This window comes from Esox lucius, chromosome 15, assembly GCF_011004845.1.
Source record: "Esox lucius isolate fEsoLuc1 chromosome 15, fEsoLuc1.pri, whole genome shotgun sequence".
Classification (NCBI taxonomy): Eukaryota; Metazoa; Chordata; class Actinopteri; order Esociformes; family Esocidae; genus Esox; species Esox lucius.
Window position 1 is genome coordinate 7,116,779 of NC_047583.1, and position 27,988 is coordinate 7,144,766.

General features: G+C 44.0%; 1 protein-coding gene across 2 annotated transcripts; it reads right to left on the reverse strand.

Annotated features, from left to right (window-relative positions):
- On the reverse strand, nucleotides 1–27,959 carry galnt16 (UDP-N-acetyl-alpha-D-galactosamine:polypeptide N-acetylgalactosaminyltransferase 16). 2 transcript variants are annotated; one of them, XM_034297402.1, is made up of 15 exons: nucleotides 27,243–27,959; nucleotides 19,926–20,116; nucleotides 19,377–19,475; nucleotides 19,167–19,234; nucleotides 13,492–13,557; nucleotides 13,002–13,123; nucleotides 10,415–10,502; nucleotides 10,199–10,283; nucleotides 9,857–9,960; nucleotides 7,995–8,008; nucleotides 7,632–7,744; nucleotides 7,247–7,423; nucleotides 6,140–6,266; nucleotides 5,159–5,275; nucleotides 1–1,255 (listed from the first exon to the last, which is right to left on the reverse strand). In XM_034297402.1, exons 1-15 carry the CDS (start codon nucleotides 27,441–27,443, stop codon nucleotides 1,112–1,114), a joined length of 1,716 nt encoding a protein of 571 aa, XP_034153293.1. In that variant the 5' UTR covers nucleotides 27,444–27,959; the 3' UTR covers nucleotides 1–1,111. The 2 variants fall into 2 exon arrangements, with proteins under 2 accessions (XP_034153293.1, XP_010877678.1); XM_010879376.5 differs by lacking the exon at nucleotides 7,995–8,008 and having other exon boundaries at nucleotides 7,632–7,758; nucleotides 27,243–27,958.
- Nucleotides 27,960–27,988: the final 29 nt, after the last annotated feature.

Sequence of the window (27,988 nt, forward strand, 5' to 3'; positions counted from 1 at the left end):
TAGTGTTAACATAGTTTATTTCTGGAACAACATATAGGGTACTATATAACTTTACACAAAATCCAAGCTAACTTTAGCTTACAATATTTACATAAAATCACAAAGAATAACACCACCTTCTTTGGGCTTGACCATGCAAAACAATAAATAATGTTCCTGAAAATGCTTTGCATGGCACTTTTAAAACAGCTATTCAGTCAAATCTAGGTACTCTGCTCAGTCATATCAGTGAACTGGGGGAGTCCATGGTCTACGGTCTGCTTCTGTCACAAACCCTGGCCAGACAACAGCCAGACAGATCGGACTTGGAATCAGTTAACTGTACTGTAAGTGCATTCAGGTGCGTATTCTACAATACATTACCTTCTGGGCAGGGGGGCTATAATCATCATCCCTAATTTGATATTTAGTTATCCAGGTTTTGTTGATGGAAAATAAAATGCGAGATGTGCAAGAAGAGTTACGATTGGTGAGAGGCTTGGACAGCCTACTGCAGGAGAAACAACGACCTCTTATACGCGGCGGACAAAGGACTGTACAGGTACAGCATTTGACCTCTGTATCCGTCAAATGAATTAGCAGGAGTGCTGATCTAGGATCAGGTCTCTTCGTGTAATTACTCATTAAGATTTTACGGCCAACACTGGTCCTAGATCAGCACTAATCCCACACCTCTGACTGTGTATAGATGAGGACCTTAGCGGTAAAAGCCTGGTGTTCCCCCCAGGTGGGATGGTGCCGCCCGGCCTTTCATCTTGGTGTTGTTGGAGTGGCTCACGTCAGTCTGACACTCAGGACTGAATCATCCGGTGAACATAGTTTTAAGCATAGTTCTTTGTCACATTTCTCCGCGTTCCAGGGAGAAGGAGGGGAGTGTGGAGACAAACAGACATGCAAACAGACAGACATCATGACATCCTCGGGTCACAGAATATGACTATGCATCTCTCTGGTCATCACAGTCCCCCTCCCCACATCACTCCTCCTCCTCCTTCTCTTTCTCCCCCATTCTACCCACCCACACACCCATCCATCTCCTGCTCCCAGCCCGCCCCTCCTCCTCTCCTCTCCCCCTTCTCTCCACTCCCCGCTGCCTCCTAGGTTTGGGTGATCAGGTGATGAGTTGGGGCTCCCAGGCCTGGCTGGCCAGTTGGGGGCGACACTGAGCGATGGCCAGGGGGCCGTCCGGAGGTTGACTGTCCAGACACAGGCCACTGACCATGTGCTGCAGGGCTGGACCCTTAGGCTTCCACTTCTAAAGCAGGAGGACAAGGGAGGGAGGGAGGGAGAGAGGGAGGGAGGGAAAGGAAGAGATAGCGAGAGGGTAGGTGAAGAGAGACAACCCATTAATAAGCAGCTGAATTGGAACAGCAAACCTACATCTTACATTGCCCCATGACGCCCTTTGGACAGCATACCATGAATACATCCTCCATATCTAAGCAAAATATAGCCGTTCCTATATGCCAAGTGGTGTGCAGGATGGATGAACAGACCCTGCGTAATGTCTGGGGTGTTTTGGTATCTGAGCGGACCAGAAGGTTTGAGTTAGAGTTGAGTAATGGGTTCTGACTCAGCCGTGGATTACGGCAATCAGAGTGATTGAGAGTTTCTCCATGGAGAGACCAGAAGCGGTCAGAGTAGAAGGACCAGCTGTGGACCACAGAAATACAATCACTGCATTCTTTTTATTTTGACAAGGCAGAGAGATCGTAGAATTTAACCTAGTTCACAAACACACAGACTGACCTACAATATGGACATCTCAGCTTATGGGTTTTTAATGAATAGTTCTGATCTTAGGACAAAAACATAATTTTAGTTCTGATATTAAGTGTAAAACCCCTTAATTGGCTTGGCAAATTGGCCTAGATTGGAATGCTTTGGAAATGGTCCTGTTATGTCATTCATGTTTGTGTAGCATATGATTAATCAACAAATCAATGCACATGCTAAAATACAGCTGTTAGTATCCTAAACATCTACAGACCATGGAGGGAAATATGAAGTCGGTGTCAGAATGAATTAAACTCATTCCAGACAGATTTGTTGATTCAAAGTACAAATGTAAGGAAACCACCTCCAACAGGATTGCGGGTTTGCCTCAGCATATAGTTGATCCAACATACAGTGTTGCCTTCCAAAGACAGACATCATTTAGAAAATGACTCAGCGAGCCTTTACTAATTCAGCTCATTCAGAGAAAAATTTGCTCAGATGCTTCTGTCCTGGGGGTCACATTACAGATGAAACAGTGACAATGACAGGTCAGTGAGAGTATGACAGAGGTGAGACAGCTCTGTGGGAAACATGTGGGGGGTGAGACAGCTTTGTGAGAGCATGACGGAGGTGAGACAGCACTGTGAGGGCATGTGGGGTAAGACAGGTTTGTAGAGAGCATGAGGGGGGTGAGTCTCTGAGGTACACAAGGGTGTTTTGAGAGGAGTCAAACTGCACCCTATTCAGTGCATTACTTTTGATGTTAAGTCTTTTGTTTATGACAGCCTCTTAGGTTCTGGTCAAAAGTAGCGTACTATGCAGGGATTAGGGTGACATTTGGGATGCAGACGTTTGGCTTGAAGATAAATGGAGTGATTCTGAATGGCTTGGCAGAGATGAGACAGGGTTTATCCCCTGGGCTGATGATAAATGAATAAGATCACACTTCAAACAACAACAGTCTCTGATGGGCCAAAATACAGCTAACCAAAACCAGCTTAGTCTTGTGCCTGTGTTGATAGTAATGTTCTAAGGCTATACTGGTTAAAGTAGTGTCCTGGTAATTAGGATTTAATCAAGTCCACACTCTATGTACATCCAGGAATGTAATCATCCCAACATTTCCACATTGTTACTGGAAGGCCAAAACCCATGTGGTCAACACTGTGTATTTCTGGGAGCTACTCTGGACTCATTTGTTTGTTCTCATCTCCCGTTTAATGTTATTCATCACTAGGGGTTATTCAGCCATAGTTTAGTGTTATTAATCTATATGTTTAGCATTATTCATCTCTGTCTTAATTTTATTAATCTCTAGTTTTATTTCTCTCTATTTTAGTGTTATCTCTACTTGTTAGCAGGGCTGGATGTAGATTTTTGGGAACCCTATGCAACATTTTATTTGGGGCCCCATCCCCAAGGGGTTGGGGGCCCCTTAACGGTTGGAGGCCCTAAGCAACTGCTTATGTCGCTTATGCCTGGAACCGGGCCTGCTTGTTAGTGACCTGTTATTCAGGGTGACCCCAGCTCCTGTCCTTTACCCCTAATATTTAATGCTCCCACGGAAATGCGTTGAGTATATATAAACAGTGTAGGACATTTCTTTTCATTTTGCTTGACTTTTTCTATTCATTCATATTTTCTGAATGTTTAAGCATAATTGGATGGAGAGGGGACAGAGTTTCTTTTGCAGAAAGAGCAGTCGGCCAGATTCGAATCGCTGCTGCAGCAGTACATGTGATCCGAGACACACACACACACACAGTCCACCCTGATCCCTGTTGACAGTGTGCATGACAACCTCTGACTCACAACATCTGGCCCCTCAACATTACTGACATGTGGCTTTATGGCCAGTCTCACAGTGGGAAACGTGTCTCTAAACTCAGTGATTTGTGTTATTATTCTGGAATAATAGTACTCTTTGGTTGCTGTGGGGTGGACCTCTCACCAGGAAAACTGCCGCCCAAAAGGCACCCAGTTTTCTACACAGCACACTACTTCTGATCACAGCCTGGTGGTCCTAGCGCACTATCAAGGGTGTAGGGGGAGTGTTTAGGAGTCAGGCCAGGGTTATTCCGTAGAGTAGAACTACATGAACCCATATTGTGGGACGGATCTCCTGGGACCAAACAGATGGAGAACGTGTCCAGAATGGCCCCCTATTCCCTACTTAGTGCAGGTCTTTTGAGCCCAGGAACACTGATGGTAGACTGACGGGTAGACTGACTGAATACTGATGGTTGTGTATGTGAGGACTGACTGGCTCAGGTCCCACATATACACTCACACACATGCACTCGCACAAACGCACACACACATACACGTACACACACATGGTTCAAGTTAGAACTCCCGCTTTGTTCCCATAAATCAACAACGGAGCTGGTCCAACTCCAGGAGAGACGGACTGATGGAAGCATGGAGGAAGAGAGGGACGGACATGTAAAAGAATATAGAGACAAAGGGACGAAGGGATGGATGAGGAGGAGGATGGACAGATGATAGAGAGATGTAGGACTGGAGGTGAGGTGGACGGATAAACTGTCGGGTTGGACAAAGTGAGAGATTAAGTGACGGAGGGATGAAGAGAGAGAGTTGAAGGGCTGGAGAGATAAACTGATGGAAAAATGGAGGGATGAAGAGAGAGAGTTGAAGGGCTGGAGAGATAAACCGATGGAAAAATGGAGGGATGAAGAGAGAGAGTTGAAGGGCTGGAGAGATAAACTGATGGAAAAATGGAGGGATGAAGAGAGAGAGTTGAAGGGCTGGAGAGATAAACCGATGGAAAAATGGAGGGATGAAGAGAGAGAGTTGAAGGGCTGGAGAGATAAACCGATGGAAAAATGGAGGGATAAAGAGAGAGAGTTGAAGGGCTGGAGAGATAAACTGATGGAAAAATGGAGGGATGAAGAGAGAGAGTTGAAGGGCTGGAGAGATAAACCGATGGAAAAATGGAGGGATGAAGAGAGAGAGTTGGGCGCATGGAGAGATCAACCCCATTGGAACTTCCACATGTATCTTCTGTTATATACAGTCGATTTTATCCTGGATTTTGATTACTTTTTACTCACATAATTACAATGGAAAAGCAATGGAACTGGTTGTTCTAAGACCATTAGTGTATTTTAGATCTGGATGAACAGTTTTATTTAGCTTTAATCAGGCATGGGGCCCTTTTAATGCCTTGCTGGCCATAAGATCACACAGAGTGACACACATACACACATAGGATGAAAATGAATGCCAGATACTGTTGGGTTTGGCTTTTTAAGCCTACAATGACTGAACAGAGTTGGGGGGACATCAATGTTATGCTGGTCAGATATTAGATCAGAGCCTGCAGTGTCTGGTACGGTATGAGTTCTATGATGGGTTCTGACAGCTTTTTGTGTTACTACCGTTGTTGTCTGTCTGTCCGTCCGTCTGTTTGACTCACCTGACGGGGCTCCTTCATGCTGCATGGCTCCATTCTGACCTTTGACCCAGCAGTGAAAGCGGTGATGGCGAGACACAGGTCCTGCTGGCGTAGAAGTGGTTCCATCAGCTCCCATTTCTGGACATGAGGGAGATATTAGTAGTGGCAAATATTAACCGTCCTAAAGAATATTTAGTAGGAATAGGGCAGAAACCATAATCATTCAAGTAGTGACGGTCCTCTTAAACACTGCCCATATGAGCGGATACACAAACACAAATATTTCATGTTACTCCCCTTATCATGAACCTAACCCTAAGCTGAAAATAGCCTTTTTCCTCATTGGCCATGGCAAAGGTCACGTTTCCTTTTATTTACCACCCTGGGATATATTTACGTAATGTTTATCACAAAAAATATAATTCAGATGGTGGTGTGGGGATGGTACAGACCTACAGTAGCCCTAGAACTACAGTACCCCTAGTGGTGTGGGATGGTACTGACCTACAGTACACCCTGGTGGTGTGGGATGGTAATGACCTACAGTGCCCCCTGGTGGTGTGGGATGGTACTGACCTACAGTATCCCTAGTGGTGTGGGATGGTACTGACCTACAGTACCCCTAGTGGTGTGGGATGGTACTGACTTACAGTGCCCCTAGTGGTGTGTTGTGGTACTGACCTACAGTACCCCTAGTGGTGTGGGATGGTACTGATCTACAGTACCCCTTGTGGTGTGTGGTGGTACTGACCTATAGTACGCATAGTGGTGTGGGATGGTACTAACCTGCAGTACCCCCTAGTGGTGTGTGATGGTACTGACTTACAGTATCCCATAGTGATGTGGGATGGTACTGACCTGCAGTATCCCCTAGTGGTGTGTGGTGGTACTGACCTACAGTATCCCATGGTGGTGTGGGGTGGTACTGACCTGAAGTATCCCCAAGTGGTGTGTGGTGGTACTGACCTACAGTATCCCCTGGTGGTGTGGGGTGGTACTGACCTGTGACTGTGGCCTCATGGCACCAGCACCTCTACACTCTGACAGACTCAGGCTGTCGGAACCATGACTCTCCAGACACAGCCCTCCCTGTCTCAACACACTGGACAACGCATCCTGCTCTGGGATCCTGGGAGTGGGCGGAGGGCGGCAGAGTGTGAGAATGGGGGAATGTATGAGAGAGACAGAGAGGGAGGGAGATGGTTATTTAGTGCATTGCCGTCGTAACTGAGAAAGCCAGGGTGTGTGACATTCTTAATGTATTCATGACGTATGGTTGATAAACTTGAACAGTTGCTCCATTTTGTATAATAAATCAGGTGTTTCAAATCCTTTAGGCTGATTGTCTGACGTGCCATGTGTCCAGGCACTCTGCAATGCGTTGTGTCTAAGAAAAGCTCTTAGCCATGGTATACTGGCCGTATACCACACCCCCTTGTGTTTTATTGCTTAAATATAATCTGTTGCCAAAGAAACAACAGAAGAGCATAAAAATAACGAAACAGGATTCATTGAAGTGGCATCGTTGAATATGGATGAATATTGTTAGTAGATCAAATGTCTTTATCTGATGAAGGTGCAACCGTGGGGTCGTAATTTGATCAGTATCTCATAGCACAGCAGGAAAATAATCTTGCAGCAAAGGGACTTTCAAATTATTGAGTGGAATATAAATAATGGACACTTTTGGATGGGCTAATACATTTTAAATTAAGCCTTTGAAAAGTGGAAATTACAAACATTAGAAGAGTTTTTATGAGGTGACCATAACGGTGTGACAGGTCCCCTGGCTGCCCAGGCAGTGAGACAGGTCACCTGGCTGCCCATGCAGTGAGACAGGTCCCCCGGCCAGAGAGTCAGGTCAGGTCTCCTTGGGTGAGGAGGTATGAGGTGAGGAAAGACGAGGAGAAGTAAGGAAGTGGAGGGGTGAGGATAAGTCACATGGAACAGCCGGGTGGCCAGGACCAGTACAGTCAAGGGCCAGGACCAGTACTAGGTGGTCCTTAACGTCTCAGCCCCCCAAGCCAATCCACCACTATTCATTGTGCTGCCAATCTGCGCACTCCAGGAGGTAGGACACCGTGTCTGGACAGAACCCGAGCCTCTCACCTGAGTTCAGGGTAGACGTTCTCCAGGTACCACCGGAAGGACTTGCAGTTCAGCTTGCGTCGTAGAGTCAGACGGTCTGCGATGCTGCCAAAGGCCTTGCCCTGTGCTGACGGCCGAGCAGAGTAGTAGTACTGTTTATACTCGTCCATCCACACCTCTGCTGCTCGACGGGTATTCCTGACAAGACACACATAAACAATTCAAACACTTAATGCGAACGCGCATATTAAACATTTAGTGTAAAAAGTACTTAATATTTTCACGGCCTCCGTAATTGAGGACATGGCTGTCCACGACCAGGGGTACAGCACAGCTGTCACTAGTACAACACTTCACTGTCTGTTGCTCCTATCAGAGTTGACGCTGAGAGATCTGGCCAACTCACTTGATGTATGTGAGGGCGTTGCCTTCTGGGAAGTCGTAGGGGTGGCGCTTCCTGAAGACGTGTCCCACCCGACTGCAGGGTAGGATCTCCAGGCTGCCTCCACACATCCACACCCTGAAGGACAGCTCTGGTGGAAGGAGGGAACAGTGTTTCTAATGAACACCCTGAAGGACAGCTCTGGTGGAAGGAGGGAACAGTGTTTCTAATGAACACCCTGAAGGACAGCTCTGGTGGAAGGAGGGAACAGTGTTTCTAATGAACACCCTGAAGGACAGCTCTGGTGGAAGGAGGGAACAGTGTTTCTAATGAACACCCTGAAGGACAGCTCGGGTGGAAGGAGGGAACAGTGTTTCTAATGAACACCCTGAAGGACAGCTCTGTTGAAAGGAGGGAACAGTGTTTCTAATGAACACCCTAAAGGACAGCTCTGGTGGATGGAGGGAACAGAGTTCGTAACGAACACCCTGAAGGACAACGGTGTGTGGTGTTCAGACAGAGCTGGGAGCCTGATCTGCGTGTGTGTGTATCTCTGTGTGTGTGTCTGTGCGTAGTCTTTACTCAGTAGTAACATGCCAAATACTTGGAAAAATCCCGTCAACATTATAAATGCTTTCAACATTTGCATTAGACCGTCTGGAGTGTCAGATGGGGGTGGGGACATTTAGGAAGACAGCAGATCTCTAACAGGCAAACGTCCAGCTCAGGCCTTCCAGGTGGACGACACACTGACCCATTCACGCACCACAGCGACATGCTCTCCCAGTCACAAACCTTATGGGGCAACATAGAGATAATCCAAGAAGAAATCTGGTGAAATTCCAATCCGACATTTGTAGTTTACGATTGCTCTTCCTGTCGGGGCTGGTCTGAACAGATGCTCATTTTAAATAACTCATTAAGCACCATTTTCACGTTGCTTTCTTTTTACTGGCAAAGCGAGAATGTGCAGTATATCTGATGTGGACACAGCTGTTATCACAATGTCACGTCACAACTTCTCCTTCACCGTCAATTGGTCAGTCACCTATTACCCTGTGGCCAATCAGCTTTGACCAATACATTCCTTAGAATGTGGATCCTCACAGCATCCTGCCAGGCCAGGAGAAGGACAGTTTGGAGGCTGCTGGCTTTTACGGGATGTACAGGACCTTTTCTCCAGCCACCGCATACCTGGTCCCATTCCAAGTATGCGGTGATGCTGTGAAGCTGAACATGTGACTTGGTAAGTTGACTTAAAACTCAGGTCCTGATCTGCGATTATTTCTTCAGGTAGGCCGACAGGTGAAATTAGTTGATCTGGAGCTTAGCTGGAGTGTTCCTCAACATTCTTTCATATTGGAAAATGGCTCTTCCATCACAGGCAGCGGACACAGAATCCCTAGCAACAGCTGACGTGTGGAACATGACTGGAAAAAATCTGCACCATCTGTAACTGGAAGTGTTATTCTGTACAAGTAAAACCAATGCTGGACAAATGCCTTCTTTTACCTTGGTGACCTGCCTCAGGGACACAGGGACCAGCCTTAGAAATACAATGACCAGCCTTAGAGATACAATGACCAGCCTTAGAGATACAATGACCAGCCTTAGAAATACAATGACCAGCCTTAGAGATACAATGACCAGGCTAAGAGATACAATGACCAGCCTTAGAAATACAATGACCAGCCTTAGAGATACAATGACCAGCCTTATAGATACAATGACCAGCCTTAGAAATACAAAGACCAGCCTTAGAGATACAATGACCAGCCTTAGAAATACAATGACCAGCCTCAGGGACACAGGGACCAGCCTTAGAGATAAAATGACCAGCCTTAGAGATACAATGACCAGCCTCAAAGATACAATGACCAGCCTCAAAGATACAATGACCAGCCTTAGAGATACAATGACCAGCCTCAGAGATACAATGACCAGCCTCAGAGATACAATGACCAGCCTCAGGGACAAGGGGACCAGCCTTAGAGATACAATGACGAGCCTTAGAGACACAATGAACAGCCTTAGAGAAACAATGACCAGCCTTAGAGACACAATGACCAGCCTTAGAGACACAATGACCAGCCTTAGAGACACAATGACCAGCCTTAGAGACACAATGACCAGCTTTCCTATGTATCACCCGGTACCTTGTAAAGTCTCAGTGAATAAAAGTGTTAACTTACACATTCACACACACACACACACACAAAGACATGTACATACATTAACAGTGACCTCACCAAAGTTCTCTCCACCCCAGATGTCCATGTGTGTGTCGTACTGGCCCAGGTGATTGAACCAACTCTTGTCCATCACAAAGATCCCTCCAGCTATCACTGGGGTTCTGTTCAGCAGAGAACAGGGAGTACACAGACTGTCACCACACACAAACACCTGGGCCTTCAAAATCTATCCGGATTTTGCCTACTGGATAAGATTAACTGCATAGACGTATAAATACTAGAATAGACACATCATTGACTTGAATGGGTGATTCAGTATTCTTGACTAAACCGCAGTGCAAATATTGGTCGACGCAGAACAGGTGGAAGACGTGGGACCACAGCAACATAACTGTCTACCTAATGGGGAGTGTCGGGTCACTCCTGGACATCTTCTGTTCAATAGGAATCTGCTCCCATTTAAAGTGCAGGCTCCAGTCAAACCCTAGACGAGAAGAGAAAGAGGAGCAAGGGAGAGCCTCTTCAGTTAGAGATTTTCACTGTGAATTTGTGGGATCACATTACGTATTTAATATGTGTGTGTGTGTGTGTGTGATGTAATACAGTAGTACTGACCTCCACGGAGGTCCGCTGAAGCTGCCAGGTAGGCAAAGTTATCCAGACTGATGACATCAATGATGGGGCTGACCACCCGGGTGTGGTCCTGTGGAGAGAGGCGCCTGTCACACGCTCATACTACACGCATTTGCTAGGATCGTCAAGACAGAACGGCCCAGAGGGCAGCTATCTTCTGTTGTTACAATCTGGGGCAGAACTGCCCAGAGGGCAGCTATCTCCTGTTGTTACAATCTGGGGCAGAACGGCCCAGAGGGCAGCTATTTCCTGTTGTTACAATCTGGGGCAGAACGGCCCAGAGGGCATCTATCTCCTGTTGTTACAATCTGGGGCAGAACGGCCCAGAGGGCAGCTATTTCCTGTTGTTACAATCTGGGGCAGAACGGCCCAGAAGGCATCTATCTCCTGTTGTTACAATCTGGGGCAGAACGGCCCAGAAGGCATCTATCTCCTGTTGTTACAATCTGGGGCAGAACGGCCCAGAGGGCAGCTATCTCCTGTTGTTACAATCTGGGGCAGAGCGGCCCAGAGGGCAGCTATCTCCTGTTGATACAATCTGGGGCAGAGCGGCCCAGAGGGCAGCTATCTCCTATTGTTACAATTTGGGGCAGAGCGGCCCAGAGGGCAGCTATCTCCTGTTGTTACAATCTGGGGCAGAGCGGCCCAGAGGGCAGGAACCCATCTCTAATTAACTGATCTCAGTCATTTACCAGGCACTGTCATCCAGAGACACTCACAGAAGCAGTTAGGATTACATGCCAGTTAGGGTTAAATGGCTTGCTCAAGGACAGGTCACACAATTATTATCACCTCATCCACTTATGGATTCGAACTAGCAAACTTTCCGGAGAGAGTGGACAAACCTAGGTTTACACTGTGTCCCGGTTTAAAGCAGGCTCTGTTCACTAGAAGCGTCTGTCCTGAGCAGCAAGGCATGAAATTAAGGTTGGATGGCCACATCCGGGAAAGAAGATGATAATATAATGGCTACCAGATCCAGCTGGGCCCAGCCTATCCATATATGTGGCCTCGGGAAAGAACATATTAGAAACCCACCTCTTGGCGGCGGAGACAATATTTCCAAATTTCCTGCAATTCTAAACATTATGCCATGGGGCTGAGAGAAAACGATGCCATTTTAAACATAATTTCCTGCAATTCGACAAGTGTTGCAGGTGCCAACATGGCAATAACATTTAAACCAATGGAACCCTTAGGCTGACCTGTGACCTGTGAACCCCAGGGTCAATACAGCTCAGAACAGTGTTGTGAGTGGCCTGTGTGTTTAACAAAGGGACAGTCTCTGTGTCTGTTTCCAATTAAAGCAACATGCGTGCGTCCTAAATGGCTCCCTAATCCCTGCTCAGTACCCCTGCTTTTCAAATGCAACACCCCAGGAAAAAGAAGACAGGAGAGAAGATGAGGGAAGAGAACGAGGGGGAAGAATGTGCAAAGGAGGAGGGAAAAGAAGGATGGGAGAATTGAAAAGAGGATGGGAGGAGAGGGGAGCGTAGAGCAGGCAACAAGTGAGAGGAAGAAAGGAGACAGGAAAGAGCAGAGGAGACAACTGAGAGAAAGAAGGGAAAGGGGAGAGGATGGGAGAGAGGAGAACTAAGGACAGGGGAGGGGAGGGGCAAAAGAGAAGATGGAGAAGAGGAGAAAGGAGCGGAGAGGAGAGAAACTCACAACAGCTTGAATCAATAATCCTTTATGATGTCTGATTACATTTCCATATGGATATCAATAACAACATCATGTATCTAGATCTCCTCCTCCCCTCCCCCTCTCAAAATTATCTTTTCACTCGCTCCCCCTGCCCTCCTCACCCTCTCTAAATAAGGTTTGCGTTTCTCCTTCCTTTTCTAGACAGCATCCCAGTGTAATCCCACAGTGTCTTCTGATCGTCAGGCAGGGACAGCCAGCCCCAGGGACCTAAGGGAAGGTTGTGAGCAGTTGTGTGTTTTTCAGAACGTTGTGTGACATTCCTCCATGGGGGACGTGTTGAAAGGAAGAGATTGTGCGGCGTTCTGTGGAATCCAGAATAAAGGAGGGCAATGGAAGCCCAAAGGAGTGACGCTTTGCTCAGAATGAGAAGGAGGAGAATCACGTTGACCCAGTGATGCAGAATCTGACAGGATGTACTGTGGGAAACGATGTAGCGGAAAGCGATATGGCCACCAGCAAAGACGTTATAGAGGAAGTGGGAGGACTGTCTATGCTAGGACAGGACTATGCAGGGGAGAAACACGGGGGGGAAGGGGAGAAGTCGTTGACAGGAGGTGATGGAGTAACTGGAAATGTGGGATGGTGCCTGGGAATGGTTGGCCGGCTGGGGGAGGCATTCGGTACGGGAGGTCGGGGAGTAATTTGGGGTGGGGAGCAGCTGTGAGGTGAGAGCCCAGCCAGAGTGACACCTCTCTGGGGAACGAGAGAGAGAGAGCCGGGTATACAAGAATGAGGTCAGGATCTCTTCATACAAAGCATGCCACTCCCTAAGAAAGAGTGAAAGACAGAAAGAGAGAGAAAGAGAAAGGAAAAAGACTGACAGGAAGACAGAGCGACTGACAGCGCGCGTGTGTGTGTGTACCTCTTTGACTCTCTGTATCATGGGCTGGAGCCAGTCAGTGTTAACTTCACAGTGGCTGTCCAGGAAGGTCAGGATGGAGGCGGAGGCCGCGCCCGCCCCTCGGACCCGAGAACGGATGAGACCTTGTAGGAGAGAGCAGGCAACAGTAACAGAAGTGGCTAGAATAGTAGCTAGTCCTGGATTACAAAGCTACAGAAACTATTCTTATGGTAACTCACTTTTATAATCATTGTTTTTTCTTAGAAATAAAAAATGTGTCCTGTATGTCTCATGGCCAGGCACACAAAGATGTGCACAAAAATGCACACACACACGTACACACACACACACCCACACACACACACACACACACCCACACGTACACACACACACACACACACACGTACACACACACACGCACACACACGTACACACACACGTACACACACACATGTACACACACACACACACGTACACACACACGCACACACAAAGGCACAAACACACCCACCCTCTCTGCGTCCGTTCCTCAGACAGTGAACTTTGGGGATCTGAGAGAGCAGCTGGCAGTCCTCAGCTGGAAAAGGAGAAAGATGACGTCACAAACAAAATATGCAACACAGAACCACACACACATACAAACTAAGCAACGTACACTTCACAACAACACAGAATTACACACACATACAAACAAAGCAACATACACTTCACAACAACACAGAATGACACGCACATACAAACAAAGCAACATACACTTCACATTTTACAACCCAAACATTCTCATTCAAAAACATAACTTAAAAGCGAATTCTAATTTATAACCCCAACTCTAATTCTCACCGTAACTTTAATTAAAACCCCTAGGCCCAAAATAATGGTTGAATTAACCTTGTTACACTGTCCTTGTGGGTATTTTTTTATCATTAAAACCAGCACACACATACACACAACCGCAGAACTGTGATTTGGATCTTATCCAAAGCAATTTACTGCTATGCATGGAGCTAGGTAAGACAGCCATCATTTAATGTAAATAAAATAAATTAGTTACAATGTGATTGGAATATATTAAAGAAGTTACAATTTGTAATCTAAATATAATAAAGAAGTTATAATTTTATATAAATAAAATAAAGAAGCTATAATTCGATATAACAAGTTAGCTAAGAGGATTACGAGCAGAAAGAACTCCTGAGGAGATCAGGTGAATGTTCTATCAAACACACAGACACAACACACACACACACCTACTGAGACACAAACAAACACACAGGGATTACAGAGGTATCACAAACACACATACACACACTCACACACTGAGAAACAGACACACAAGGATTAAACACAGTTATCACACACACACACACACTTACTGAGACACAAACACACAGGGATTACAGAGAGGTATCACACAAACACACACTTACTGAGACACAAACAAACACAAAGAATTTACAATGGTCATATGGTTCGGATTAGCTTATTCCTTAAAGATCAGCGAAAGCATCCCCGATGAAGGACAGCCCAGTAGCGGTTATTTATTTACCAGTGTTTATTTATCCACTATTATTCTCAACACATTCTCATTTACAGTTAGGACCTGGAGAATGGTTACATGGGCGAGGAGGGGGAGCCTGTCAGAGGCAACGCCTGTCTAACGACTGAAACAACAGTCCTTCACCGCGACACAGATTAAAGTTAGCAGTAACACCATCATGTCTCTCTGATCCGCCCAGTCTGTAGGTATAGAGCACGTCCCAGATAGCACCTTAAACCCTTTATAATGCACTAGGTCCTTTAAGGCTTTGGTCATGACTAAGCCACAAGCAGGGCACTTACTTGATCCTAGATCTTAACCAGGCTGTCTGTCTGTCAGACTGTCTGTCATGTGTCTGTTTTTCTGGTGTCAGCAGACCTCTAGAATCAAGATTAAGCTCACTGACAATAACTGACCTGTCTGGCCTAGATTAAAGAATACAGATTATATGTTTTATTACACAGACAAGGTGTTTTATTATACAGATGGTGTTTTATTATACAGACAAGGTGTTTTATTATACAGACAAGATGTTTTATTACATAGACGAGGTGTTTTATTATACAGGAGAGGTGTTTTATTATACAGACAAGATGTTTTATTATACAGACGAGGTGTTTTATTATACAGACGAGGTGTTTTATTATACAGACGAGGTGTTTTATTATACAGCTAGTGTTTTATTATACAGACGAGGTGTTTTATTATACAGATGAGGTGTTTTATTATACAGACGAGGTGTTTTATTATACAGGTGAGGTGTTTCATTATACAGACGAGGTTTTCTGAGGGGTTTTATTTTACGGAAGAGGTGTTTTATTATACGGAAGAGGTGTTTTATTATACAGACGAGGTGTTTTGAGGTGTTTAATTTTACAAATTAGGTTTTCTGAGGTGTTTTATTTTACAGATGAGTTGTTTTATTATACAGACAAGGTTTTATGAGGGGTTTTATTATAAAGACAAGGTGTTTTATTATACATGTGGGGTAGGTGAGGTACAGAGATAATAAACCTGGCCTACTTCTAACCAGGTTCCAAAGACAGTTAGCAAACATCACGACTTAGCAAAGTGATATATGACTTGGTTCCCCAGCTAGTTAAAACCCCCAAGTCAGCGAGGTAAAACACCAACTCAGCCAATTTTGCCCACAACTAGCTAGGCAACACCCAATTGGCTGTATGACCTGGTTCCACAGCTGGCTAGTTAACACCCCTACTTAGCAAGGTGACAGGTTGTACTTTTAGACTGGGTACTGGCGATATGACAAGGTCGACACAGCTAGCTTGAAATACCCGGCCAGAGCCACAGCCACAGCCGTGGGAAGTATGGGAGCTTTAGACCGCCCCGACGTAGCCTCCGCACTCCCCGGCAAGACTCCCGCAGTCTGTTTTTCGTTCCACGAGACGCGTAATTTCGTCTGAAGGGCGATCAATTCCTCCACGCGGAACATTATCAGCACTGACGCCTATATTTCCCAATCTCACCCGGTCGTGTGTGTTTGAATGTGTGTGTGAGTGCTCGTGCATTATGGACAGTTAATGGTTCCAATAAGGGGAGCGTTGGTTGGTTCCCGGAGCGAGTGTTGTGGATAATGTTCTGAGGTCATGCAAATATTCTAACAGGGATTGGGGGGGAAATCGATAATAATGACCCATATGCCACTTTCCCTGATCTTTACAACCCGGGAGAAATACTACTTACGTGTTATTAACGTGACACCTGTTCCTCTGTGATAATCTGTCCCCAACTCATCTCTAGACAAAGCCTCTATGACCAGGTGAACATGTTTTTTGTATTCATTCTTGCACTCTCTCTCTCTGCCTGTCCCATGTGTTTCTTGTACGTATCCCGACAGGCAGACAGGACAGGCGGACACAGAACTACTCATGAGTCTCACGTGTCTGTGTAAAGAGGCAAAATAATTGCTGGATAAAAATCTCCCAACTAATAAAAAAGGATTTTGCTCCAAAACACCAAAGAGGGGATTTTTTAAAATGTGTTTCTGTAAAGACATTCCTAAGTGTGTCCACCCAGTTGTATAATGGTTTTAGCATTGTGTTCTAACAGTCACCCACCAGGAGGGTCTCCAATATGGTCCATTAAAAAACCGTAATTATTTAATGGATATAAAACAACAAACATTAATTTCCCCAAGGTAATGTACAAAATAAAGGTGTTTATTCTGCTTCCAGAGTATAAAAACAACCAAGTAAGCAAACATTTAATCCTAGAAATGATGTATTTTCATTTATATTTCCATGGGTTTTATTAATGAATGTATGCTTTATAAGGTTTATCTATGTGTGTGTGTGTGTGTGTGTGTGTGTGTGTGTGTGTGTCGGTCTGAATCTGTATGTTTGTATGTATGTTTGTGTATTTTACTGTCTTACAAAATAAAATCAACATGGTTTTGGAAACTCAACAACACAAAAACTTCCATATTGTCAAAGTGAAAAAGGTATACTAATTATTCTAAATTAGTAACAAATAATTAATTGCATAGGTATTCACCCCCTTCAGACAATATTTGAATTTACTGGCAGCAATTGCAGCCATAAGTCTATTTGGAAGTCAGAACCCGCTTTGCACATCTGGCCACAGCAATGTTTGTCCATTCTTCTTTGCAAAATTGTTTAAGTTCCATCAATCTGGATGGGTCCTTTGGTGAACAGCAATTTTCCACATATTTCCACATATTCTAAATTGGACTGAGGTCCAGCCTTTGACTGGACAAACTTGCTAAGTAGGGGTGTTAGCTAGCTGGACAAACTTTATCAAACTCTTTTTCTGAACATATCAAAAACAAGGAAGCACCTTTTCATTGTAAGACAAACAGCAACTTCCAAGACATTAATGTGTAAACAATAGGAACCACCTCTTCTTGCAGACAACCTACAAACTAGCTAACCTTTGGGGATTTAAAAGGAGAGGTCAACTGATGAGGTTTACGGAAATCATTCTCATTCAAAAAACCTCAATTTTCTTTGGCAAAAGCCCACGTAACAGGACATGCTGGGAAAACGTACTCTGGACACATTACAAATAACCAGATTTGGTGCAATCTCAACACCAACCAATAGACCAGCTTCATGTGCAGTTAGGCCTCACTCCAAGGACCCCTGAACCAGAAACCAGATCAGACTCTAGTTCCACATTATAGATAATAAACTTCTATGCAACCACACCCTGAGCTAACACAATGTCACCAGTTGGTGTAGTATCAGACAAAGACAAAACACACAAAAAAATAAAGGACTGGGCTCTGTGAAAAAGACATACTATTTTCACTGAATATTTTTTAACAGCATCACACACTGCACACACACAAACCTAACTGAGACAAAAGGTTCAAACATATTTGACCCATACTCTTGTTCGGGGATTAAACCAGTCCCAACCACACGCTTAGAGCTCTAAGAATAAATTGTTTATGTCAAATATTTTATTCCTTGAGCGACCATGTGGCTTTTCTCATGGCACTAACAACAAACTAGCCAAAATAATGAACTATTTTCTTGCCTATCTTTGTCTTTGGGCCAATGGGGAAAAAGACTGAAACCTCGGTGGGGGAGATCATTGCCTTGTTTGTGAAGTTAGTTTTATGTGTCAACAAAAACACATCTGCAAGGCTGGCTCCGAAGAAAGAAATCTTTGTTTTCACCAATATAGGTAGCAACCCTTTCATTGACGCAACTACACAAATAGTTTTATTGTTTTAAACCCACAATGTTCTTGACATGAGATTCACAGAAAAATACATTCCTTGCAACCTTAAAGATTTATCATACATTTGTGACTAACTTTTGCAATTTGCTAAACTTTTGCTTGTATGCTTCTGGTATAAACAGGTAAGCCCAAAGGATTGGTTCATAGACTGAATTTAATTCAGTTTCATAGACTGATTTGAACTCTGTTGAGGGTGTGAGATGGCCTGCCTTGATTAAAAGTGCTTCTATCTACATAGTTCTATCTCATGTAATCCAGTGTCATGCTCATATTCGTGTTGCTATTGTTCTTGTCTTTCAATGTCCTCAAGTTCTATTCTTTTGTTGCTTTAACTTAGCCTTTAGTTAACTTTCAGTTGCACTCATAAAATTGCAAACTTTCCATCAGCCTATCTCTCGGGGAAGCTTTTCCTCTCTCCCAAAGCAGCACAAAGCAACTCCTTGATTACTGGACAGATGTCAAAATGCTTTGCAATTGTGATTAGATTTTGCATTGTATTATTATCCAGAATTAGTGGATTATCCAGAAAAGTACAGTCTTGCTTAAGTGAAAGTCCATATTTTTAAAAGCCTCTGTGATGATGAAACTTTCAAAATGATTTAGCCAACCTGATGAATGCTATGTTGGTTCGTCAGGGACAGAACCTCTGCAAAATAAATGGTAGTGATGAACACGTAACTATATCAGCACAGGAGAGTTTAGGAGTAGGCAAATGGAGTGGAAACATAATCCCGGACGAGACCGCTTTTTCAATATTGATTGCACACTTTTCAACAGTGATATAAAGCCAATAGAGCCTTAAAAGGGAATAAACAGAGAACTCGTAAAGAGCAGGGGCAGTTAATAAGACTGACAGCGTAGGCAGGTAAAAAAGCAGAACTATGAAAAAGGAGAACAAAGAAAAAAATGAACAGACTTACGATCGGTACTGAAGTCATCTATCAGGATGATCTCTTGGATCAAGGAAGGAGGGCTACGCATCAGGACACTGTAAAAAGGAGAGAATGTAAGGATAGAACGAGAGGATGGAGATAGTAAGAAGTTCCCAAAAAATTCATCACAGAGGGAAATGAAACATTATTAAACACTACATTTAACAGCAAATGATATAGTCATTCAGCATTCCTTACCTTTTGATGGTGCGTAACAGAGTGGAGCGAGCCTCATTGTGAAAGGTAATGATGATGCTTGTAGGAGGCAGGTTAGCATCATAATTCACTGAGGCACACCTACAGAGAAGTAGAGGAAAAACGTTATAAATTATTCCCAACTATGGTGCATCCATTCCTGTGTACATCCTGCACTTGATCGCTATTGTCCTTTAAAACCTGATTCATGCTATGATATTATGAAAACAATATCACCAACTCCATGCCACAAACAGGATAATTGTTATAGGATGAAGGATAGTGCATAATGGACGGATAATGGATTAAATAATGGTTGATGGATAATGGATTATGATTGATGGTTGATTAATAAAAGATGATGGATGATTTTGATTGATAAAAGGTCATGGACGATGTTTCATTATAAAGGGATCACGGTTGACGGAGAGAGAAACCAAGATGTTTGACAATGCAGACATTGTGTTATCTCTATGTGTACGAGTGAACTGCAATGCAGTGTGTCTCTGGCGACCTGGAACTGAGGTGATCATTGAGCGGATGTGTGATCACCTGTAATGGCGTGTGTCTCGGATGGCCCGCTCAGAGCCCAGACGGTCGCTCTCGGCCAGATTAAAGGCGTGGTCCCTGTACGGGTCATCGCCCGTCTTCAGCTGTTTCTCCAACAGGTACGCCTTCTCATCAAAGCTACCAATCAGCCGACCCTGCTGCTGTTGCTGCTCCGCCCGTGGAGACTGGGTCACCTAAACGGGTGGACAGACCACATAGAGGTCAGGGGTTAGAGGTTAGAACACAGGATGCAGAAGTCATAAGGAAATATGAGCTGCCACAAGTTAGTGGACATATTCTAATGTAATCTCTTGTATCGCACACAGCAGAGTAAATGGTGACTTAATCAACCCTTGTTGCATGGATTGGATTGTATCCAGATTTACATTACTTCCAGATGTCAGGGTAAACCCTGTTTTATGGTTTAGTGGTATCCAGATTTACATTACTTCCTGATGTCAGAGTGGAACTTAGAAGCCCCGCATCGTACTCACAGGTAGAAGACACGCACAGATAGGGATCTCAACAACAAACCTGTACAATATCTCTAAACTTTTAACTTAGTTGTTTAGTTATTACAAGGTTTTCCAGTCCAGAGTTATATAATATAACATTTGCAATGCCTACATCCTTTTGAAACTTGTAGCTCTTAGATGATATATACTTTCAGATCTTTTTCTTATTTTCCACTTGCTTTGGCAATGTAAACACTATATATGTGCCATTACATTTACTTCAGATTAAATTGTAATTGATAGAAGAGTGGAAAGAAAATTACATTCTCTAGTTCTGTGTTATTAATGATCTGTCAGGAGACACACACACACACACACACACACACACACACACATACATACACACTATACACACGCACACTACTAGACTTAGGGACCATCACTGCCTTACTTCTGTGTCCCAAATGGCAACCCTATTCACTAACAGTGTATTACTTTAGACCACCCTATTACTTATATAAGGTACTACATTACCACCCAATTCACTATGGTAGACTACTTTAGACCAGGGCCCATATGTAGAGACTAGGGTGCCATTTTGGAACATGACTTGACAGGAGCAGCCTAAAGCACTTTCCAAATCCACTGAATTAAATATGACCTTCCATTAGATGCTGTTGAAACTAAATTCACATTATATCTGCAGTCTCCCAGACAGAGAAAGTTTAAAAAATGTCCATATTAGCAGCTTAGGCACATAAAGTAAATATAAAGTTCGAGTTCACTTAGTTTACTTTTTGGTTATCCAGACACGATCGACATGGAAATATCCCTTTGGGGTGTGTGTTTTCTTGAAACTGGACCCCAAACTGTTCAGCAGTGGATGCTGCAGGTCAGCTGGTGTAGCAGGTTTTGTGTTTCTGCTCAACATTGGATTGACAACCTGTGTGATGTATACTAATTCAGTTACTTTGGACACAAAGCTCCCCATCCACACAAAACCCAACCAAACTGACTGAGGCTGTGTGAATCTATATTAATGGCTAATAAAAAGAGGACCATGGCTCTTGTGCAAACAGGTATTTGGTGCTTATTCAGATAGAAATTAGGCGGGCGCACTCTTAAAGGTGTCATGAAGGCAAACGCCTTTCTCTTAAGGCCGTAAATAAATGTGTAAAGGTCTTATAGTGCGGACTCCTCTCAGCCGGTTTATCTACACGGTTGGGTATTCATAAAACACAACAAAACCAGCTGGGGAAAAGCAGGGAAAATACTTGAGGGGATTTGGTGAAATGACAGATGCTCCTGACAATTGCAAATGTGAACCCCATGACTTCAACTTTCCTTCTAACAGGCTTGACAGTGAGTTTGACATATTTGGTCGCCATGCCAGAGATTATATGTGGGAAAGCCACCAATGCACACAAGCTTCAGTAATGGTTACAGATCACTTAAGCAGTGGTATTACAACACTTCACTATTCATCTCAGACGCAGAACTGAGGTCTTGCCTAACTGGTCACGTGCATAATCCAGTTCTGAATCCATATCTGTTATGCCTCTCAGCCAATCACAAGCATGTATTTGGGCCATCCAAAACGTGAAAGAAAGATGCTAATGTCAGCACCACTGTCATTCGTCCAAAGCAGCATAACTAATGGTCCTTGTCACCTCAAGAATAAAACAACCAGTCCACGGCACCATTCATGTTAACGTGGCCTAAGCACAAGAGATTCCCTCTTCCGGACCTCTGTCTGATAGCTTGGAGACTGCCTCTGGGCATTCTAGGGACATAACTGGCCATTTTGTCCCAACGTGGGCTCCCGTGGCTTTGTCTCGGCGGTCTCGGTGTGTTCTCAGATGACATAGCCCGGCATGTGGAGACTGGGAGAGACATCGCAACATGTAGCAGCCGGACAAGAAAGAATGCCACGCACGCCCACACGCATGCACAGTATTGCCAAAAACACACATGGTCCCTCTAGGACTTAGGGCTCTGTTCTCACTAGTAATTATTTACCACCCTCGAGTAAGCTAGAGGAAAAAGACGTATAAAAAAAACAAAGGCTCACAGAGAACACAAGCAGTCAGCATCTTCAGTTGGACCATGTTACGGATAAAATGCACTAGTTTTCACTAAAGTGGTGAGTTGGGATGCCATTAAAAGAAGCGTCTTCAGAGAAAGGCCCGGACCAATTGGATTTAAGAAGAATTTCGGTGCTCAGCCAATACAGATTTTCAAGGCAAGAGATGTAGGTGTGGGCTCAAGGCAAAGTAAATATAATCTAGCCTTGCACAGCAGAGAGTTGCAAACTTCAATTACTTTACTGCAAAATGTTATCATAACATCAGAGAATCTAATTCATCACCATGGTTACCAAGAAAAATTATTATTATGTAGACATGCACCCTGAAGACGAAATGTAGGAAACAAAGAAACAGAAAAGAAACAAAGAAGAGAGGGAGAGAGTGGATTAAAGCTGTTATGTGTGCAACAACCCGTTGTTTGTTTCTTGTTTCCTATTGGAGTGAGATCTGGCCTTGTTGTCATGGTAGTGTGATTGGGGTCACATTACCGGAGAGAGGGCCAAGATGAAACATCACCCAACCGACACATTCTGTACACACACACACACACACACACACACACACACACATGACACAGCACACACAGCATGACCACCACAGATTAGGGTGAATTAATGTGCTAGTTCAGAGATCAAATTCAGCAGAGGACTGACATCTGTTCATATCAATGATCAGACACATGTAGTTCCTTTCTATCGGTCTGAAAGCTACAGCCTCATGACAAACAGAAAATAAAATGTATTCCATATAAAGGAAAATTACCACATTTTGAAATTTCAACAGTATCCAGAATAGGCCGTATTTATAATTAATATTAGTTGAGGGAAACTTTGAGGGATTGGTGTTTCTTGTCTTCTCTTCCATCTCTGAAACAAAATTATATTAGGCCTACATGAAATAAGTAATAACAATAATATTCAATGTAATTTGCAAAATCCTTAAAGAAAAGTGCTTTACAAATTACATTTAACAGTATTGTTATTATTTTTTTCAACGCTCCAGTACTATTAGATATGCCCTATTAACAGGCCATCCGATTCCCTCCTGTTCATGTAGGCCTAATATAATTTTATTTCAGAGATGGAAGAGAAGGCAAGATACACCACTCCATCAACTTTTCTGGTTCAATGCAAGTCAATGAACTAAGTAGACGGTTAACATCTGCTATCGCTTTGGCTTTTAGGGGAGAAATACCCTGTTAAGCAGACCGGAACTGTCATTTTTTGTTTTTAAATCTTCAATTCAAACCCACAACCTTTGACTGAGTGTGATCTGAGGCAGGGAACAATGACTGGGCCAAGACATTAGTCATCATGTATGATGTCATGATCCCTGGATATAGAGGGTACCCTGTTGCCATGGAGTCAATGGAACCACACACTGAGAGACAGAGAGAGAGACCGAGAGAGAGAGGGACAGAGAGGTAGAGACAGAGAGGTAGAGACAGAGAGAGAGAGACAGAGAGGTAGAGACAGAGAGGTAGAGACAGAGATAGACAGACTGAGACAGAAAGAGAGACAGAGAGAAATAGAGACAGGGATAGACAGGAAGACAGAAAGAGAGACAGAGAGAGATAGAGACAGCGATAGACAGAGCAAGACAGAAAGAGAGACAGAGAGAGATAGAGCAAGACAGAAAGAGAGACAGAGAGAGATAGAGCGAGACAGAAAGAGAGACAGACAGACAGAGCGAGACAGATAGAGAGACAGAGAGCGATAGAGACAGGGATAGACAGAGCAAGACAGAAAGAGAGACAGAGAGAGATAGAGACAGAGATAGACAGAGCGAGATAGAGAGAGGCATAGTCTTATGGTCTTATTGGATGTTTAAAGAACAGGGGTTAATGTTATTTGTCAGATTTGTCATAGATATTCATATCCAGAGGGTTATTTACATGTGAACATCCTGGAAGGGAGCAAACCTTAATAAACCTTGGACTGTGTCCAGGAATGCACTGGAATATTTAAATAATAATATTTAAATAATGCATTGCCTTGCAAAGTTATTCAGCCCTCGAACTTCTCTCTCATATTACTGCATAACAAATGGTACACTGAAATGTAATTCAATTTGAGATATTTTTATAACATGGGAGTACTTTGAATGTATAAGTATTCACCCCCAAAACACTTACAGAAAAGCAACTTGTGCTACAACAACAGCTTTAAGTCTTTAGGTATGTACCAGCTTTGCACACAGTGTCAGAGAGATTTTGGTCCATTGTTCTGGGCAGATTTACTCCAGGTTATTCAGGTTGGGTGGACAATTCTTGTTGACAACTATTTTCAAATAGTGCCGCATATTCTTAATTGGATTGAGATCAGGACTTGGTTTGGGTCACTGAAGGACATTCACCTTTTTCATCTCGTGCCACTCCAGTATGTTTTTTTGGCTTTGAGCATGTGACTGACCTGCTCCATCCATTCTTTGTTCAAATTTAGGAAGATGCCCAGTCACATCTGATGAGAAGCATTCCCACAGCATGATGCTGCCACCACCATACTTCACCATAGAATGTTTGTCTTGAGGCATGGGCAGGGTTAGGTATACACCACACATGGTATTTTGAGTTTTGGCCAAAAAGCTCTATCTTGTTCTCATCTGTCTATAAAACCTTTTCCCAGATAGCAGTTACCTCAAACCTACCGGCTCCATATGGAGACGGAAGCACATTGTAGCCCACTGTGTCTTATAGCCTGAAGGCCCATTGTAGCTTATAGCTTGGAAGCACATTATAGCATATAGCCAGGAAGCAGAAACTAGAATATAACCTGGAAGCAAATTGTAGAATATAGCCTGGAAGGATATTTTAGCCTATAGTCTACAGTATAGGTCAGAATCTACAACCTTTTCCTTTGGCAATGAAGAACAGTTTTGGCACAGAACCGGAAGCCACAACAATGCAGCAGTTTCTTCTGATATGTGAGACCCTGGAACACAGCTGAGTAGATTTTTCGGGAATCTTGTAAAAACTCTCCATAAAACTCCCCCCAAATATCACCCTTTTTACAGCTCCATCCAGGTCCTGTCATTTACAGTTTTGAAAACAGTCACGACTCAGGAGTTATATAGGCCAATGTGTAAGGACACTGACAAGGTCATAGAAAAGAAAATCAAGCAAAATATAATATGATGTCTCAGAACAGATCATTAGCAAATACGATGTCTCAGAACTCATTAGTGAACATTTCAAAATGTTCCTATATCCCTAACGTTAAACCTGGTACTAGGCAACTATACTTGACAACACAATCCCAGATATGCAGGAAGGACAATGGCCTAATAGATGTATACTGTGAAATAATTTTCCTTTCCACTGCTCTTGGGGCCTTTGCTAAGATTAATTGCATTATGACCTCTCCTAATCAGCAGGATATTTTAGCTAAACATCTCTGCTAGAAGGCTGAAATTTGGAAACAAGTGAATCTTCCAGCAAGGCTATGACCTCAAGCACATATCAGAATTCACAATAAAAGTTTTAATTGACCACAAAATTATTGTTTTTTAACTGCCATGTCAATCTTCAGACTTCAATCCCATCAAAAACCATGTGGTTTGAATTAAAAAGGGTGGTCCGTAAGCGCTTACTGAAGGATCTCAAGGATTTGGAAATATTCTACCAGAATAAATGGTCTAAGATTGATTGCATTGTTTATATGGGGGTGGAAGGATAGCCAATTGGTCAAGAGCTTGAGGCCTTGACGAAAAACCCAGTCCTTCTGTCCAAGAGAACGAGTTAACCCTAACTGTTAAATTGCTGTAAATAAGTATGAGTTTTTAGCATAATCCCCTGATAAAATTACTGTAAAACAAATTCACCTAAAAAAGTAAATACAAAATCTCAGTTGTTTTATTCTTGTCTGGGGGAGCAAATACAGAAAACAAGGATGCCAATGATTTTAACACATACTGGAGGTATCTGAAAGGCTGCTAAAATATAGCATAATCTCCATACATAACGTGTCAGTAATTCCCCCACTGTTACTCAAGACAGTGTAGCCCAGAGATGTCAAAGAAGAAGACCTAAGCCTTGTACCACCAAGCATGAGTTTTCATTTTAGATCATGACTGATCCTTTTTCAACACACCTGGTCTGACTGGATTGTCTTTCGCATCTAGACAAAATACAGCTGAACCGGGAATAAACAGATACGGCAGTCTGTACATTCTTCGATCGTTTTTCTCTCTACTAATTTATTTAAACGCTCCGTGTGTACCGCCCTTTTACCGGACCAATGGGTCTCGGTTTTTATTCTCTGCAGAAACAATGCCGTAGAAGACAGAATAGGCGGCCGCGGACCACTCGCCCGAGGGTTGACTAGGTTCAGTGTCTTACACCGAAAGCCTCTTACGCGTTATTCAGGGCATGCACTGCAAGCATTGTAGCCAACCGACCACACCGCAACTGATGAGAGCGACGGGCATGAAAATAATGCAATATCATCAGTAGCAGAGGAATTATATTTTGAGCTCTGAGTTATTATGAAATTGACCACAGCGTCGACGTACATACAGGTTATTCACGCCCAATACATTCAGGTATTATATGCTCTTTGCTGAGATGTGCCGGTGAACAACACCCCCAGCTGTTCATCACAACACAGATTAGGCTACCCCCCACGAATTAACATGCTACACACTCTCCTGCAGCTCCGCACAGCCATAGCTATCCGCTTCCCATCAGTGAGACACAGCGCAGCATCTCTTTCTGTCTCTCTCTCCACCCATCCGTCTACCGCTCCCTCTGTGCCCCATACCGCTCCTCTCCTGTCACTTACGATCAGCGGAATGGTCCTGTCATCTCGGTGAATGTCCAGTCGCCCGCCGGCGGCATGGCTCCTGCTGCCACCTGCTCGAGGCTGCGAAGCGGAGGACGGGGATGAAGTGTGCGGCTTATTGTCCTGCCACAGGTAATAGAATGTTCCCAGGATCCACGCTACGGTCAAAATAGCGATGGCGTTGGCCCGTATCCTGCGCATTGTGAGCCCATAAGGAGGGCTCCGTCCTCCGGAGATGAGCCCAGGTGGATAGTCTCCGTTTCAGGTTCCGTTTCAGGTTCAGCGAAAACCAGAGCTGGAGCGGGGTGAGAGGTGTGCGCTGCAGAAGGTGCTTCCCCGGTGATTGCTCACCGCACCGCAGCAAACCGCCTCTCTGGAGCTATGATGGAGCGAGCGAGTGGTCCCTCGGTGTCTGCTGGGCTGGGATTTGCGCACTTACACCGACGTGCGGTCCTAGCGCAGTACGGTTCCTCTCCGAGGTGTCGTCACTTATAGCTCAGAGGCTCAGCTCAATGTGTCTGGCTGCATTACTCACAGCCTTTCTGACATTTGGTTTCCGTTAAAATAACACTCTCCGTTCCGTTTGCTTAATCAGCAAAGACAAGACTTAATGAATACAGATGACTGGATGAGCTGTCTATCGTGGTTCTAATAGCCTTTTTAACCATCTTTAACTCAGTCCAATAAGCAACCCAAGTCAGGCTAAACTAAATGCGGGTTCTTTAAGATTGTGAACGAAGTGATAA